At 37.0% G+C, this 18,472-nt stretch overlaps 1 protein-coding gene across 12 annotated transcripts in view; it reads left to right on the top strand.

The window, feature by feature from the left end:
- PRKCI (protein kinase C iota) overlaps positions 1-18,093 on the top strand; it is a 79,677-nt gene extending 61,584 nt beyond the window's left edge. For 9 of the 12 annotated variants that reach the window (XM_089910892.1, XM_022572573.3, XM_089910896.1 and 6 more), the window contains 7 exons: positions 686-821; positions 6,258-6,345; positions 7,386-7,511; positions 8,664-8,743; positions 10,489-10,578; positions 10,955-11,070; positions 15,229-18,093. In XM_089910892.1, coding sequence (XP_089767018.1) covers positions 686-821; positions 6,258-6,345; positions 7,386-7,511; positions 8,664-8,743; positions 10,489-10,578; positions 10,955-11,070; positions 15,229-15,316 — 724 coding nt within the window. In that variant the 3' untranslated portion in view covers positions 15,317-18,093. The other 3 variants (XM_089910889.1, XM_089910893.1, XM_089910891.1) reach the window with 3 other exon arrangements.
- The last annotated feature ends 379 nt before the right edge of the window (positions 18,094-18,472 follow it).

Raw genomic sequence — 18,472 nt, 5'->3', positions numbered from 1 at the left:
CGTAGGCTTTAGCAAATGGTCACCCTTCATGGCAAAAGCCACAGATGATATTTTGAATTGTGAATATAGCCGGTATTTGTTCCTTGTTTGTTCAGCTGGACTTGGGGAAAATAGTCTTGTTTTTATTGTATTAAAGTGCCCGTTCTGGTTTTATATCATCTTTGCTTTTCTAGGAACCAGAGTATAGGATAAGAGCTCAAGTTCCCTATTCTTAGAATTAAGTAGCTGGAAGGTGTGTATTATGTACCTCCAGACATGATCATGATAACATTCACCAAAGCAGCCAAAAACCAGCTAGGGTGTTTCATTTTCATTATTCAGGTCAAAAATTCTGCTTACCACCAAATTCTGCTTGCGTCCAGTTGTAGGAGTGTGGACTTTCTGAAGTCCATCCGAGGGCCCAGATTAAGAATCCCTGCTTGAGACTTTCAAATTAAACCTTATGAAAAGTATGGGTTTAATTTAGATTGGAACTTTATAATTGTGTTTAGGGCTCAGCTATCTTCAAGTGGCACTTCAATTTGTGTTTTGGTACTGTTCCTAAAAACATTGAGAGAAAAAAATCTTTTGACATGATTTTGATGTTCTGGTTTGCAGATGGGAGTAGGATTTAAATACCTTTCTGTAGGCACTTACCACAATTTAAAAATTTGAATCAAATGAGTAATTTTTCATTTTATTTTAGATTTTACTCCGCAGAAATCAGTCTAGCATTAAATTATCTTCATGAACGGGGGATAATTTATAGAGATTTGAAATTGGACAACGTGTTGCTGGACTCTGAAGGACACATTAAACTCACTGACTATGGCATGTGTAAGGTGAGGGGAAATTTCTAGTTATTCAGAAGATCTTAGCAGCTCAGGAAATTGTTTCAGTCAAATAACTTTATATTTAATGATGGGGAAATAAGTGCTACTTTGTGCTAGAATTCCAAAAAGTATCCTAAACAAAGACAAATGCACTGATTTCCTAGCCATTTACAAAATTCCATATTTTCTGTGAGCATTATATGTGCTATAAGAGTTAAGTTCTTTTTATTTTCTGTAATTTTTTATCTTCGAAGTTGTGACACTATTGAAGAAAACTTGGAGGTAAAAACTGTCTACAAACCCACAACTGTAAAACTGCTTGCATATCACCTTCCAGTTTTTGCCATTTAATTGTGACTCTTAATGATGCACTCAAGATTTCCCTAGGAAATCTAACATTTTTTATATATTTAAATTTAAATATCTGACATAAAATTCAATAAAGCAAAATAAGAATTTTAGTTACTCTCAGGACATGTCCTTTATTTCTTGGTGTTTTATTCTTTTTGTAACAATGTTTCATTTACGGGTCCAGTCTTTTTCCAGGAGATGTGTAGGGGGCTACTCTCCTTGTCAAAATAGCTGGGACCGAATTATCTTCACACAGTGAATTTGCCAACAAGCATGTGAATGTGTTATTTGCCTTTTCCCATTCACCTGAGGGAAGTGCCTCCAGAGCCTGGTTCTTTTTATTCAAAGAAATTTGGGCATCCTGTTTTGCCTGGAAGATATTATTAGAGAAAAATCACTTGATCTTTTTGTTACTCTTAATGAAAAATAATAATGGTTTGTTATATATTCCCATTCTTTCCAGAGATCCTCAATCAAGTTAATCACGATCTTTGATAAATCTGAGAGGTTTTATTCAGTAGTTCTTTAAGTTGGTTGTCTTGCTTACCTCCTTTTCTGCCTCCTTCTCCAGGAGCTATTTGGTGTTACTAGTAGGAAATAACACCAGGATTGGAACTTGTGTTCAGAGACTTAACCAACAGTACTTTGTTTCTTTTCCAACATATTTACGCCCGATGTTAAACCTTATGGGAAATAAATCCGCTGGAAATTTGAATGTTCTTATCTTATGACTTAACATCAGTATTTAAACTTACCTAATGTCTGACCTTGGGCATATATTGGATAAATTTTTTTTCCTTATAATTATTCTTTGGTAAATCTAAATCATTCAAGGTTTTTTTCATAGTTTCCCCAGGTTTAATTAATTTAATTTCTTCAGTTTCTCACTAGATACTTTTATATAAAGAATGCAGGGACTTCCCTGGTGGTCCAGAGGTTAAGACTCCACTCTCCCAGTGGAGGGCGTCCGGGTTTGATCCCTGGTCAGGGAACTAGATCCTGCATGCCACAACTAAAGATCACGTACTCGGCAATGAAGATCCTGCGTCGCCTAAATAAATAAATATTAAAAAAAAAAAAAAAAGAGGGATTTCCCTGGCGTTCCAGTGGTTAAGACTTCGCCTTCCAATGCAGGGGGTGCAGGTTTGATCCCTGATCGGGGAGCTAAGATCCCACATGCCTTGTGGCCAAAATACCAAAACATAAAACAGAAGCAATATTGTAACAAATTCAATAAAGACTTTATAAAATGTATTAAAAAGTTTAAAAAGAATGCAGAGAATAGTGATGACTGGAGGCATATGAAAACTGCAATTAACATCTTCAGAGTTATGTTTGGAATATTTTATGAACATTGATTTTTTTTTTAATTGACTGAAAAACCAGCTATTTTGTGAATTGATGTGCCTTTAACTATTTTTTATCAGCAGGGTGTGTTATAATAATATCTATGTTATGCTGTAAATAATTTAGCTGATGGGCCTATGTTCAGATATCCAGTCAAAAGGTGAATGATTTAGTATAGTTCTTTTACAAGTTAACAGACTGCATCCCTTGCCTCTGAGTCTTACCTTGAAAGTGCATGTCACTCACCATGAGACTGTATGTCAGGCCATTGCCCATAATACAAAACAACTTAAATCACATTCATATTTCTTTGTACAGGCATACTTCATTTTACTGTGCTTCACAGATATTGCGTTTTCTACAAGTTGATGTTTTTTGGCAACCCTGTGTTTTCAGATGATGGTTAGCTTTTTTTTTAATATTTATTTATTATTTATTTATTTTTGGCTGCATTGGGTCTTAGTTGCAGCACACAGAATCTTTTGCTGCAGCGTGCAGGCTTCTCTCTAGTTGTGGTGCATGGGCTCCAGAGCATGTGGGCTCAGTAGTTGCAGTGTGCAGACTTAGTTGCCCTGCAGCATGTGGGATCTTAGTTCCCCGACCAGGGATTGAACCCTCATCCCCTGCGTTGTGTTGGAAGGCAGATTCTTAACCACTGGACCACCAGGGGAAGTTCTTGTTAGCATTTTTTAGCAATAAAGTTTTTTTTTAATTTTTATTGAAATATAGTTGATTTACAATGTTGTGTTTAAAGTATTTTTTATTTAAGGTATTCACTTTGTTTTTTAGACATAATGCTTTTGCACACTTAATAGATTACAGTGTAGTGTAAACATAATTTTTATATGCACTGGGAAACCAGAAATACTCATGTGAGTCAATTTATTGTGATGTCATAAATGGGGGTCTGAAAGCAAACTGCAGTATCTCCATGTATGCCTGTATACAAAAATAACATATATATCCCTGTTAGAGATCTTTAAAAAATCCTTGGAGTCACAACATATATTACTAAATACTTCTTCTAGATGTGTGTGTTAGTATTATATAGAATAGTGTAAAATTTGAAGACAGATACATACATCACACCCAGAATATCTCTGTAGGAACACATAAGAACCTCATGACTGTGGCTGTCCCTAGGGAGCTGGAACTGGATGCATCAGGGACAAGAATGGGAGGGAGGCTTGATTCTTAGTGTATATCTTCCCCCCCAACCTTTTTGTTTGGAATTTTGTACCATGTAATTTAACAATAGGGAAATGGTTAGATTCTAGGTACATATGTTGAGTTGGATTTGTAGTTATTAGTAATACGAAGTCTGTAACTACATGGGAAATTACATAGCTATAAAGTAAAAAAAGCAGACGCTTAATTGTATATTTAGTATTATTCAGCTTGTATTTAGAGTATCTTTTTATTATTTTTAGTTTTAATTGAGGTATGGTTGATTTATAGTATTATGTAAGTTTCAGATGTACAACATAGTGATTTACGGTTTTTAAAGATTGTAGTCCATTTATAGTTATTATAAAATTGGACTATATTCTCTGTGCTTTACAATATACCCTTGTAGCTTATTTATTTTATACATAGTAGTTTGTGCCTCTTAATCTCCTACCTCTATTTTGTCCCTTCCTTCTCCCTCTCCCTCTCCCCACTGGTAGCCACTAGTTTATTCTCTATATCTGTGAGTCTGTTTTTGTTGTTGTTACTATATTCATTTGTTTGTTTTACTTTTTAAATTCCACATATAAGTGATAGCATACAGTATTTGTCTTTCTCTGTCTGACTTATTTCAATAGCATAATAACCCTCCAAGTCTATCTATGTTGTTGTTAATGGCAAAATCTCATTCGTTTTTGTGGCTGAGTAGTATTCCAGTAGTATTTTGTCAGTGGTTTCCTTTGCTGTGCAAAAACTTTTAAGTCTAATTAGGTCCCATATGTTTATTTTTGCTTTTGTTTCCTTTGCCTTAGAAGATAGATCAAAAATATATATATATTGGTACAATATATGTCAAAGAGTATTCTGCCTATGTTTTCTTTTAGGAGTTTTGTGGTTTCTGGTCTTATATTTAGGTCTTCAATCCATTTTGAGTTTATTTTTGTATACGGTGTGCAAAAATATTCTAATTTCATTCTTTTACATGTAGATGTCCTGTTTTTCCAGCACCACTAATTGAAGGAACTGTCTTTTCTCCATTGTATACTTTTGCTTCCTTTTTCATAGACTAATTAACCACAAGTGAATGGGCTTATTTATGGACTCTCTCTTTCTGTTCCATTGATCTATGTGTCTGTTTTTGTGCCAGTACCACACTGTTTTCATTACTGTAACTTTGTAGTATAGTCTGAAGTCAGGGAGCTTGATTCCTCCAACTCTTTTCTTTCTCAAGATTGTTTTGGCTCTTTCTCATTTAATTTCCTGTGGCGCAAGAATGGTCTGAATGATACTAGTCCTTTGAAATTTATTGAGGTTTCTTTTATGCCTTAGTATTTGGTCAGTATCCCAAATGTACTTTAAAAAGGGTATGTAATCTCTGTTTTGCATTCAAGGAGTCTCTCCCTCCTTTTCCGTTTCTCCACACATACACGTAGATGTATATATTCTATATGTATGTAAACTATACATATTTTTAACTCTAGCTTTTGTCCAAATCTTTTTCTGCTTACTAATTTTTTTGTTGGTATCACCTACCATTTTTTGATATAAATGTGTTAAAATTACCTGTCATGTTTGGGGATTGTACTGTCAGTCCAGGCTGCTATAACAAGGTACTACAGATTAGGTGGCTTAAGCAACAAGCACTTATTTCTCATGGTTCTGGAGACTGGGAAGTCCAAGATGAAGGTGCTGGCAGATTTGGTGTCTGAAGGCACCCGTCCTGGTTTGCAGAAGAGTAAAGGCATTCTTCGTGGTTTGCAGATGGCTGTCTTCCCATTGTATCCTCAAATGGTGGGGAGAGAGAAAGGGGCTAGCTCTCTTTCTCTTCTTATAAGAACATGAATCGCATCATGGGGCTCAAACCTTATGATCTAATTACCTCCCCAAAGCCGCCCCCCCCCCCCACAATGCTATCACATTAGGGCTTCAGCATAAGAATATTAGGGGCATGTAAACATTCAGGCAATAGCAGGGATTGTGAAGTCCTCTTAATAATTTTGTCCATTTTTACTAGTTGCATTTTGAGGCTGTGTTGTTAGCTACATACAAGTTTGTTTTAACTTCTTGGTGATTGTTCCATTTGTTATTGTGTAGTTTCTCTATTTATACATATTAGTGTGTTTTACCTTAATTTCCTCCATCCTGTAGCTATTAAAATACAAAACCAAAAAACGTGTGCCTTAGGAGAAATGACCAGAAGGGAAACATCATAATGCCAGCAGTGGTTGTGTTAGGAGGTGGGATTTAAAGAGCTTCTTTTCTTCATAAAATATGATTCCTTTTACTCATGTAATTTAAGTTTTTCTATTATAATTTTACTTGAGTATAAATTATTTTAAGTGCAGTTTTTATCTTAATTGAACTGACTGTTTACCTACATCTAATGAGGACAGGTTTTTTTTAAGGTATTTAGTAGCAACCCATGATTTTAATAGTAAAGGCAACTGTGCTAGTGATATTTTATTTAAGCTCAATATATTACCTATAGATGCTGACCTTATATGATAGATGAAATAAAAGAGGTGAATTTAAAACAGATTTTGCATCTTATTTTTTTTTTTTCTTTTTTTTTAATAAAAGGAAGGATTACGGCCAGGAGATACAACCAGCACTTTCTGTGGTACTCCTAATTACATTGCTCCTGAAATTTTACGAGGAGAAGATTATGGTAATAAATTGGCGGTATTTTGGCTATGTGCTAGAAGGGTGGTTAAATGTGGTACCAACTGCATTATAGTACACTATAGTATTTCAATACTGAGCTTATTAACATAAACTTTCTTGATCTTCTTAAAACCTACATAAAACCCCCAAATTCTGAAATCAGAGATGGTGGGACCTTGGCAGTATTTGGGGGTGCAAATTTGAATAATATTTTATTAGTAGCAAGCACTTAAGAGTACTAGGCACTATTCTAAGCAGTTTGCATATGTTAACTGTTAATCCTCTTAATAATCCTATGAGGTAAGCACTGTTAATTCACATTTTGCAAACAAGGAAACTGATGTACAGAAAGGCTAAATAACTTGCCCAAGGTCATGTAGCTAGAAAGCGGCAGGCAATCTTTCCTCCTCTGGGAGTCATAAATTATGGGATTTAATCAGCCATGTGACTCCAGAGTCATAAACCTCTGGAAGATTGTTCAGATTTCCTAGGGTATTTCCCCCAGGAATGTGAAAGATGGAGGAAAGATTGCCTGCTTGCCAGGAACCAGAGGATATGTTTATCTCAAGAAAACATTTGACCCTTTGGGTTCTGGCCCTTTAATTCCAGCAGCTGTAAAGGAGGATGGGTATTTCTGATAGCTGCTCATAATCCGGTTCCAAAGTCCTTCAAGGATCTTTAGTCAGCTAGCAGAAGATCCCGTTTCAGATCAAGGAAGGTTATTCTCAAATACAATTTCATTATATCCTCAAAACAAAATATTAGATACAGGCTATGAGTCTGAATTACAGACATATTTGGGAAGCGAAACTTATGTTCCATTTTCCATATTTTATTTTTAAAGTTATCTTTTAGGTACCTCCCCTTTTTGTTAAGTGAAATATTCCTATAATCCTCGATGCCTACCATGATAGTTGTAATGCATTTCGAGTTTACTTTTTCATTATGTTTATTTTTTTTATTATGTAATAAAATGAATCTCAAATTACTGACTTTTTAGAATGCAGAATGGATAATTTGTTGCTTTAAAATTTCTTTTTGAAGGTTTCAGCGTCGACTGGTGGGCTCTTGGAGTACTAATGTTTGAGATGATGGCAGGAAGGTCTCCATTTGATATTGTTGGGAGCTCTGATAACCCTGATCAAAACACAGAGGATTATCTTTTTCAAGGTAATTTGCAGTGTTTTACAGAGATTCACTGTGAATAATCTATTCTAGAGCATGAATGAGGATGGCTCAAGTTATTACTTTGAGTAAGAAAGAGGAGAATAATCTGGACAATATAGTCCTTAACACGTGAGGCTTTGAGTTTGTTTTTGTTGTTGTTTTGATCTATCCTTCCTACCTCTTAGTCTGTTCACATTTGCCAGTTACCTTCTCATACTCAAAATCATGACAAAGAGGTTCCTTCAGATTGTACATCACAGAGATTGGAGGAAAGAATTGTGTAGCTGGAGAGGACAGTCTTTTCACCTGGACCACAAGGCTGAATGCATAAGTCCAACAGAAATATGGGGAAAAAGTAGAGTACCAAGAGGATAAGAGGGATCAAAAGGTGAAGAAAAAAGCCCCACAATTGGAAATACAAAGAATTGAACAGAACGGAAACAAGCAGACAAGCACAAGGACCCCTCCCCAACCAACACACAGTCCAAAGAAGTGCGAAGACTGCCATAAAATTCTACATTTCATAATTAAGGCCGTCACAGGAAATGAATGGATATTTCATGTCATAGGAAGTCCAGCTGACTGTGGAATATATGGAAAGACGTTCAACCTCACTGCTAATTAGGGGTGTGCACATGAAAATATTAATGAGCTACCATTTTCTACCTACACATTTGGCAAAAACTTTAAAGTCTGATAATACTAGTGCTGGTGAGGATATGGAGCAACTGGAACTCTGGTGGCAGGAGTGAAAATGGACAAAACAGCTTTGGAGAATAATTTGGCAACGTCTAATAAAATCGAATTTAGTAATACGTGCCACACATTTTACAGATACTAACTCATTTAAACCTCATAACACCCCAATGAATCAGGTATTATTTTTATTCCAATTTTACAGATGAGGAAAGTAAGGTAAGGTAGTCAAAGAATAAAACATTTGCATATAATGATAAAAACTGTTCAGAGTAGATAGAGGCTGTCTCTGAGAAGGAAGGAGAGGAATGGGACTGGGAAAGTACACAGGACGCTTAGGTAGTGTATGTAATGTCTTTGTTTTTTTCTGCTAGAATTCCTTAAATACCTCATAATAAAAATATAAAGATTAAAGCCCTGTAAAAGTTAAATATAATGCCGTAAATTTTATCTTTCTAGTTATTTTGGAAAAACAAATTCGCATACCACGTTCTTTGTCTGTAAAAGCCGCAAGTGTCCTGAAGAGCTTCCTCAACAAGGTATAAATTGTGTATAAAATCTCTAGTGATTTATCTCTATACAAATGAAGCTGGTAAGGAGAGGTTCAGGCAACGTAAAATTCCAAAACATCAGAGTATGTAATTTTTCAGTTAGATCTGGAGCTTGTCTCTTCAGCAAAGAGTAGGTTGACAGAATTAGATCCTGAGGTGAGGTGTTCTTTCCATTTTGCCAATATAATTTACCCCCAGCTTTATATTACATATGGTGTTTTTAATGTAAATGAAAAATACCATGTACTCAGGGAAAAATTGCATCTCTGGGGATAGCCTCAATTGTACTTTCAGCTCTGTTTTTCAGTTTTCTTTAGATTATTATTCATAGAATGTCTTAACTTATTGAGCACTTAGTGCAGTAGTGTTCCCTACAAATTCTCATATCACAACCCTATAATTAGATAATATTCAGAAGAAATGAAATGCTATCATTGGCGCTTTAAAAAATCTGAACATCTGAAAATTCTGTTGTTTGTTGCAGTTGGTAGGCTAGAAGAGTTTTAGGATCTATTTAAGATTACGATTCTGAACTATCTTTACTCATAACACTTCTAACACCAAATGTGTAGGTTTTTTCCACACCAACCAATTTTCCAATTCTTACGTTAAAATCTTATTTTAAATAAATGGTAGGTAGAAAGTAGGCTGATATGCATTTATTTATTTAAAGAGCCCTCTCTCTACCACCAATCTACTTCTTCTTTTTTTTTTCTTATAAATTTTATTTATTTTTTAATTTTTGGCTGTGTTGGGTCTTCATTGCTACGTGGGCTTTTCCCTGGTTGCAGCGAATGGGGGCTACTCTGTTGCAGTGCATGGGCTTCTCATTGCGGTGGCTTCTCTTGTTGCAGAGCACGGGCTCTAGGAGCACGGGCCTCAGTAGTTGTGGCTTGCGGGCTCAGTAGTTGTGGCGCAAGGGCTTAGTTGCTCCATGGCATGTGGAATCTTCCCGGACCAGGGCTCAAACCCGTGTCCCCTGCAGTGGCAGGCGGATTCTTAACCACTGCGCCACCAGGGAAGCCCTGCATGTATTTTCTAAGGTAAATAGATAAGATAATGATGAATTTTAATAAAATAAGAAATTCAAGCCTGTTTTAAATGAGTATTTTATGTGAGGAAAGATTTAAACTGGAAACCCAAGCTTTAACACAGTGAAAAGTGAAGGTGAGAAGTGTCAATATGCAAAACAAAATGCCTTTTACTGCAAAGAAAAATGGGAACATGTTCTCATTCATGATAATTTTATAAGTTGCAGGCCGTTTCTCAGTCCATTGATTCAAATAATGGTTGTATTGTTGCGCTATACACAGGTTATGGTTGTTGTAATTGGGCATAGGGCTTTTAAATTGAGCTAAAAAACAAACTTGTAAAGTTTGGGGGTTTGCATATTTTGACTATCGCTCTAACCCATGTGAAAGAAAGAGCTGGATGCTGCCCAGTTGATTCTGCTGTTCTTTTTCCTCCCATTTTTCTTTAGGAGGGTGTGGCGACATCTCTCCACTTGAATTACAAGGATAGCTGGAGAGAGAGCCATGAAGAAATCTTACTTGTCACAAGCTTCAGATACTCATTTGAGTATCTAGTGTTGCACTTTCTAGAAAAGAAAGGTAGACCATTCTGAGTTCAGACATAAAGGTATCATATAATAGACACAAAACACAGGTCACAAAGATGATTTATTCTAAATCAGGATATTCACCCAGTTCTTGAAACATTTCTTTCCACCATAGGACCCAAAGGAACGATTGGGTTGTCATCCTCAAACAGGATTTGCTGATATTCAGGGACACCCATTCTTCCGAAATGTTGATTGGGATATGGTATGTAAAGTGGACTGTTTAATATATTAGGTTTCATTATTTTCTTGGGCCAAAATTTATTAACTTAAAAGAATATTGAAAAACTAGTATATCACAGCTTAAATAATTTAAAACCACTGTCTTCAGTGCTTTTAAAAAAGCTTTTGAAACAGTAAAAGCTTAGAACATTAATTTAATGGAGCAGGTTGTAATATTATTGAGGCCTGCATCAATGTTCAGATTTGTAAATTATTTCCATCATTGTGAATATTGTAGAACAATGCCTAGGGACTCATTTTAATAAGACTGGGAAATATCTGAGGACAGAGGAGAAATGTAGAGGTGGAATATTTCTAAGAATGCAGGCTTGAGCTGTCATCCACTATGTCTTTTCTAGATGGAGCAAAAGCAGGTGGTACCTCCCTTTAAACCAAATATTTCTGGGGAATTTGGTTTGGACAACTTTGATTCTCAGTTTACTAATGAACCTGTCCAGCTCACTCCAGATGATGAGTAAGTAGTTCTATAGACTGAAAATATTTTTAAAGTTCTTTGGAAGTCCCATTTTTAATGGCTACACAGTGTTTCATTATCAGATTATGCTGTATTTTATCTAATCATTCAGTTATGGGATGTTTGAATTACACAATTATAAAAACAGTAATTGTCATTTTCTTCTTTGCTTTACGTGTATTATCTCTAATTCTCACAACAACCTTGTAAACCTAGTTGTCATCATCTTCGTTTTACAGATGAGGAAACCAAGGATCAGAGAGGTTAAGCAAAGTTATGCAGCTATGAGGTGGCAGAGCCAGGATTCAAACCCAAGTCTGACTAAGGCCTGTGCTCTTTCCACTCCACTGCGCTGTTTCCCATTTTGTTGATGACCATCTTTGAGTTCCTGAGTATTACCTTAAGATAGATTCCTAGACGGGGCATTAGGTCAAAGGGTGCAAAATTTTTAAAGCTCTTGATATGTATTGCCAAATTACTTTTTTAAAAGATTACATCAACATATCAAGTCCAGGCAGCAGTGATCTGACATACTTTTTGTGTTTATGTTGTATCTTTTAAAGTTTAGAATAACTTGGGGATGTTTGATCCTTCACCTGTCATTACAGATTCATTCTCTCATCTCATAAAGCCCTTTCTGCTTGGCAGTCACTTTACTTTTACATCTTGTTAGTTCTTATCACGTTCCTCACCGCAGCTGTTCTAAACTATCTCTACATTTTAGAAGCCTTCAGTCCTACCCCTGCCTTCATCACTCTAAATGCATTAACCTTGCCTTGAGTTGACTGCCAGGATTGAGACCTCTCTGCTGTGAGCTTGCTCCCTTTCCAGCTGTCACCAGACCACCTTGCATCTCAGAATTGCTCTCTAACTCTTCCCAAGCTTTTGCTTCTTCCCGGTTCTTGGAAGGCAAGGGGTACTCTCCCCTTCTCCTCCAGGGTTCCTTTTTGTCAGCTATCTCTACTACTCTACCTTCCTTAACGTCTCTTTTCCAGCTTCTTTCCCTCTACTTATAAACATGTTCAAATGTCCTAATTTTTTCCACTTTTTTGAACCACCACATTTTTTTCTCATTTTCCTTTCATCTTCGAGCTTTTTCAAAAATAGTTAATAGATGCTTATGGTAAAAGAAAAATAAATAAGCACCATCTCTATTAAATTCCTTCAGAGTAGTCAACATTGATTATCTTACACTTTCTTGCTGCCAACACTTTAACCTCTTACAATTTAACCCGCTTTTTCACCTGTTGAAGGTTGAATTGACTTCTTAATTTCTCAATTTTAAAGCTTTTTTTTTTTTTAGCTTTTTAAATTTTTATTCATTTATTTATTTTATTTTTGTCTGTGTTGGGTCTTCGTTTGTGTGTGAGGGCTTTCTGTAGTTGCGGCGAGCGGGGGCCACTCTTCATCATGGTGCACAGGCCTCTCACTGTCGTGGCCTCTCTTGTTGCGGAGCACAAACTCCAGACGCGCAGGCTCAGTAGTTGTGGCTCACGGGCTTAGTTGCTCCGCGGCATGTGGGATCTTCCCAGACCAGGGCCCGAACCCGTGTCCCTGCATTGGCAGGCAGATTCTCATCCGCTGCGCCACCAGGGAAGCCCTAAAGCATTTTTTGATCTACCCCCATCTCCTCCGATGTCAGTAAAGCGTCTGGCACTCATGGCCTGCTTTAGTTGGCACTGCCTACCCTCTTTCTGCGTCATCTCTTTAACCACTTGTCATCTTATTTTCCCTGTCCCCTTGAGACTAGGGTGCTCCGTGGTTCTGTTCATGACTGCTTTCTCTTTGCTATATGCAGTTTGTACCTTGGAGTTTTCAGCCAACCTCGTAGCATGGATACGAGCTATTAAATGACTCCCAGCTAAATTGGCAAACAATTATTGAGCAAAAGGCACTATGCTAAGTACTGCACATTCAAAGACGATCAGGGCATAGGCCAATCTCTCCGAAAGCTTACTGGCTACTAGAGGAGGGAGAGGTGTACCCAAATCATTATTTCTGGCAGCACTGTGTATTAGAAAGAGCACTGGATTTAACCAAAAGATAGGAATTTGAATCCCAGCGCCACCTCTTACCAGCTGGGTACCCTGGTGTGAATTGCATAACTTCACTGAGCCTGTGTCTTCTCATATTGCCTACCTCCCAAGGTGCTGTGAAGAATAAATGAGCGGTGGTTTCTGAAGCTCCTAGCCCCTGCCCTGATATCTCTCCTGAGCTGCATTTCCCTCTACTAGTTTAAACATCTCTCCTAGTTTGTCAGATACGCACCTCAAACATACGAAGTCTAAATTGTTCTCACTCGGGTTCTTGTTTTTATTTACCCTTTTCTGCTTGTTGTACCACCGTGCAGTCCTGCATTCGGATTCAAGAGCTGAGTCAGTGGTTGTTGACTCTAACTTTTCCTTACCAAACTATATAATACCTTCAGCAGCCAAGTCCTCGTCTCTTTTTGCTTTACTTCATCACTTGTGTCGTTTCCATTCCCACTGCCGTAAGCCCAGCCCAGCTCTCTCAGATCATACGTAGAATATCATGCCATCCTAATTGACTCCTTCTTTACTTTGCAGCCTATTCGGTACACTCAGGAAGTACCACTCCAGTTCTTTAACTCCTTTCATCAGAAACCTTCAGTAACTCCTACATTGCCTAGCAGAAAAAGTCTGTCCCCTTGGTTAGTAATTAAGGCCTCCCACCATCTACTTCAGCCTGACTTTCTAGCCATATCTCTCACTGTACTCTAACAGAAACGCTGCGTTCTCATCAGGCTCAGTTACTCACCATTCCCTGATAGCATGCTGTTAACATTTCCTCTCTATTGCTCCTTCCTTTTCACCTATTGAAATCTTCCCCATCTTTCAGAGCTACCTCAGATGTAACCAGACCTTTGATGGATCAAGGTGGACCTACTTAGTGTAAACATCACTGGCGTCTTTGAGCTAGCCACTACCTTCCTTCCAACGTCCTCTGCCACTTAACACCCTTCTATTCCTGTGCTCTAGCTCTAATAAATTACTGGCATTCCCCAGACCTACCATAATCTTTCATAATTCCATTCAGTAAGTGTGGAATGATGCTGCCTTTCTTGATTTCTCCAAGTAGAAGTCACCTTTTTCTTTAGAACTGTGGTTAGAGTAGAACTTAGCTTGTCGTGTAGGAAACTTAGCAGGTACTGCTTTCTGTTATGTGAAGTACCTACCTTCCTTCTCTTCTTGAAGGAAGAGACTATGTCCTGTGTAACGTGGTGCTCTGCAGTATGGTACGAACATTTTTTTTTTTTAAACATAATTCCTCCGTCATTTTGTTTATTTATTTATTTATGGCTGTGTTGAGTCTTCGTTTCTGTGCGAGGGCTTTCTCTAATTGCGGCAGGCGGGGGCCACTCTTCATCGTGGTGCGCAGGCCTCTCACTGTCGCGGCCTCTCCCGTTGCAGAGCACAGGCTCCGGCCGTGCAGGCTCAGTAGTTGTGGCTCATGGGCCCAGTTGCTCTGCGGCATGTGGGATCCTCCCAGACCAGGGCTCAAACCTGTGTCCCCTGCACTGGCAGGCAGACTCTCAACCACTGCGCCACCAGGGAAGCCCCGGTACGAACATTTAAGTAGTAAAATATTTGATTGAAATACTCTTGTGAATTAAACTAGGAGCCCAGTGTAGCAGAATGCCAGCCTCTCTGCTCCCTGTGACCCACTGCCTCCCTGTGGTGACCCTTCCTCATTCCAGGTCTTTCAGTGTTCTTCTTCCTCTTGTCTTTTCATTTTGGTTAACTTCTTCTCGGCCTTCTCTTCACCATCTTCCATCTGGCTGTTGAGGTGACTACTAAATTGCACACTAATACAGACCTGGATGTTAAATTATGAATGTCGTTGAGGTCAAAAGTTAAGATTACCTAGGATTATGACAATTTGTACCTTGTTTATTCCCAGTCTTCAGTTTTGGACTACTTTTTGGTTCTAAACTTGCTCGTGGGATTATTAGTCTCTTTTGATTTTCAATATTCCTGATTCTTCTAGAAAATGTTTTGGGGTTAATCTAAAAACTTATAGATTTTCCCCCTATAACTTATATAAATTAGCCTTATTTTTAATTTTTTAATCTTATTTTTCCATTTAAGCAAGAAATCAAAGAAATCTTGATGATGAAAATTATTTTTCTTTCAACAGTGACATTGTGAGGAAGATCGATCAGTCTGAATTTGAAGGTTTTGAGTACATTAATCCTCTTTTGATGTCTGCAGAAGAATGTGTCTGATCCTCCTTTCTCAACTATGCATTTTGCTTGTGTTGCCATTTAGTGCATGGATAAACTTGTTACCAGCCTGGATGCAAAGAACCATTTTATATTTTTCACCTGCAAGAAAAGCACTCAGTATATTCTATTGTTGACTGTAAGAGTCAATTATTACATCTAAGTTTAACTATGGAGAAAAAATGAAACTACTTTGCAGACAATCATGTCAAAATTTAGTTACACTGGTAATCCAGCAACCTACTGATGAATAACAAAGTTGTCTTTTTTGTTTAAAGGAAGTACTGACTAAAAAGATTATCTGTTGCATTAAGGCACATGGTGGGATTACATCATAAGCCTCCCCTGATTTTTGTCATACTCATGAAGTCATTTAAGTGTTTAATTTTGGAATAAAAGAGTAATGTAAAATACAACTTGTTATATTACCTATTACTTTCTGAGTTCTATGTGTTTAAAAATTCAGCTGTAAACTTTATCATTGCTTTAGCAAATTAAATTATTGATTTTTAAGGCTACAATTATAAATTGGTAATAAAAGATGTTGCTTGCTTAGAATGAGGGAATACAGATTCTCCTTGAGGAGGAAAATAGGCACATTTTATTAAGAATCAGATTCCAGATCATTAGCTGTTTTTGAAAAACTGATTCAAGTGATTTCTTTAGTATGTTACGGGGTTAGTGTCTGAGCTTGTCCCTGTAGTGGGAACTTTAACTGGAGTGTTAATAAATATAGTTCAAAGAACCCAGGATGCAGTTAAATGGAACACTTCTCAGTATATAAAAAGGAAAAAATAGAAACTTAAAATAGGTACAGAAAAGTGCAATGGTAATATTTATTTCTTATTGGACAGTAAATCTCACAGTCGCTTTTTGTGATTTGACTTAAATAATAAGGAAGCATTCACTTGCTACCAAATGTAAAAGCATTCCATTATCCAGTGGACACAGAATGTATATTATTTTTTCCTTATAAGTCAGTATACAGGAAAATAATTTATCTTCCAAATAGTGTCTGAACCATGCTTGTTTCTTCCCCAAACCACATTATCCATACTTTCGGATCCTTTTTGTGGAGTCTTCAATGAAACGCAAGAAAAAATAATAAAGTAAACATGAATAAATCTTCAGGATATGCACGTACACTCACACTCATCACAGTTCCAGCTCCATAAGTGAGCGTTTGTTAAGTAGGTAACACATGTAATCAGAGTAGAATACACTTCAGGGGCAGAGTTCTTCAGATTATTTTTTATTAATATTAGTGCTTAACAATTTATTATTTAAAGGGATGTCAATGATAGCATCCTTCTGTTGTTTATTTTTAACTTTTTTTATGAAAAGGGACTTAAAAAATAACCATGATCATTTAAATTACTTATAATTGTCCAATCTTAGTAAAATATAACTTTTAGGAAAGCTATCTAGTCTTAAATTTAGAATGATTTAAAATATGTAGGCATTTATTAAATTACCTCTTTTTGGGGGGCACGAGGATGCTGCATTTCATTTGAAATGTAATTTTTCCAAAGTTTCTGGCCATGTACTCTCTTTTCTTTGAATAGCTATGTCTGAAAGCAATGAAAACCTCCAAGGAAATGTTTATATAATTTACATGTTTATTTAAGAGGTATGTATGTTTCTCTTAAGACCTGAAACTTGTTTGAAAACAAAAAGCAATATTCACTTCAAATCATAAATTTATAGAAATTTTTGACATATCAGAAATATGTTTATCATCTTGCTTTTAAGTGGTACTGTTTCCCTTAGGGCATTCGTTCTCAAGTTTTAGAATGTGGACTAATCACATAGTAAGTGTGTTTAATATGCACATTACTGGGCCTGCCTTAGAATTCTGTTGGGTCTTTGGATCTCATTTTGAGAAACTTTTTTTTTTTTTTTTTTGCGGTATGCGGGCCTCTCACTGCTGTGGCCTCTCCCGTTGCGGAGCACAGGCTCCGGACGCGCAGGCCCAGCGGCCATGGCTCACGGGACCAGCCGCTCCGCGGCATGTGGGATCCTCCCAGACAGGGGCAGAACCCGTGTCCCCTGCATCAGCAGGTGGATTCTCAACCACTGCGCCACCAGGGAAGCCTGAGAAACATTTTTTTGAGTTTTTCTTTTAGTTTGTCCTTAGTTACATATTAGAGTATTCATGATAAAACATTTTGAGAAGGGGTGCACAGTTACTATCTTATCTACAATTTTAAATAAGTTTTGAGTAAATGACTTCTTCAAGTTAGATATCTTCTAAAAAAACATCCATCAGTTTTCTATCAATGTTACAAATGATGAAACATTTTTCTGTGATGAGGTTTTAACCATTATTCAGGGTGGCCTTTTTTTAAATATTTTTTTTAAAAAAAACGAATAAGATTTACTGTGTATATTTTATACAGAATTGAATTACAAATATGTTTTAAATTGTATTCTGCTTTTTGTAGTCCTTATGTGCCATGCCAATTCTTTTTATATTACATAGAAGTTGTTTCAGATTACTCACCAGGGGACTAAGGCAGTTGACAGAATGGTTGGAATTTTGGTGTTCTAAGAAAAAATTTATTTTGTATAAGCATGTATGTGGTCAGATCATTCTATGTGTATGCAACCTGAAATGCATATCAGGTATTATGCTTGTTTGGTACCTGTACATTTACTTTTAAAATTTTGTTTTGTTTTGATTTTTGTCATGTAGAATACTGCCTTGGTATAATGTGATCTGTATTTGTGTACCTTTTTTTTTTTACTTTCAAATCTTTAAATAAAATGTTTAATACTCATCAAGATTGGAACATGTTTAATATGTAGCATACCAGAGTTTTGTGAAAGAACAAAGGCATATCAAAATTTGTTCAAGAAGAAAAATGAAAATTTTAGAGTTTGGAATTTTGCTGTACTTAAAGCAACATTGGTAGTTCTGATGCCATATTGTAGACATCTACTCATAAAATATTGTTCAGTGTATTTTTTTTTTTTTTTTGCGGTACGCGGGCCTCTCACTGCTGTGGCCTCTCCCGTTGCGGAGCACAGGCTCCGGACGCACAGGCTCAGCGGCCATGGCTCACGGACCCAGCCACTCCGCAGCATGTGGGATCTTCCCGGACCGGGGCACGAACCCGGGTCCCCTGCATCGGCAGGCGGACCCCCAACCACTGCACC

The sequence above is a fragment of the Delphinapterus leucas genome, chromosome 4 (assembly GCF_059928025.1).
Source record: "Delphinapterus leucas isolate spDelLeu-1000000601 "Yukka" chromosome 4, BTC_Dleu_Yukka2, whole genome shotgun sequence".
Taxonomy (NCBI): domain Eukaryota; kingdom Metazoa; phylum Chordata; class Mammalia; order Artiodactyla; family Monodontidae; genus Delphinapterus; species Delphinapterus leucas.
The sequence above is the reverse complement of the archived record's forward strand: the minus strand, read 5'-3'. Positions and strand labels throughout refer to the sequence as shown.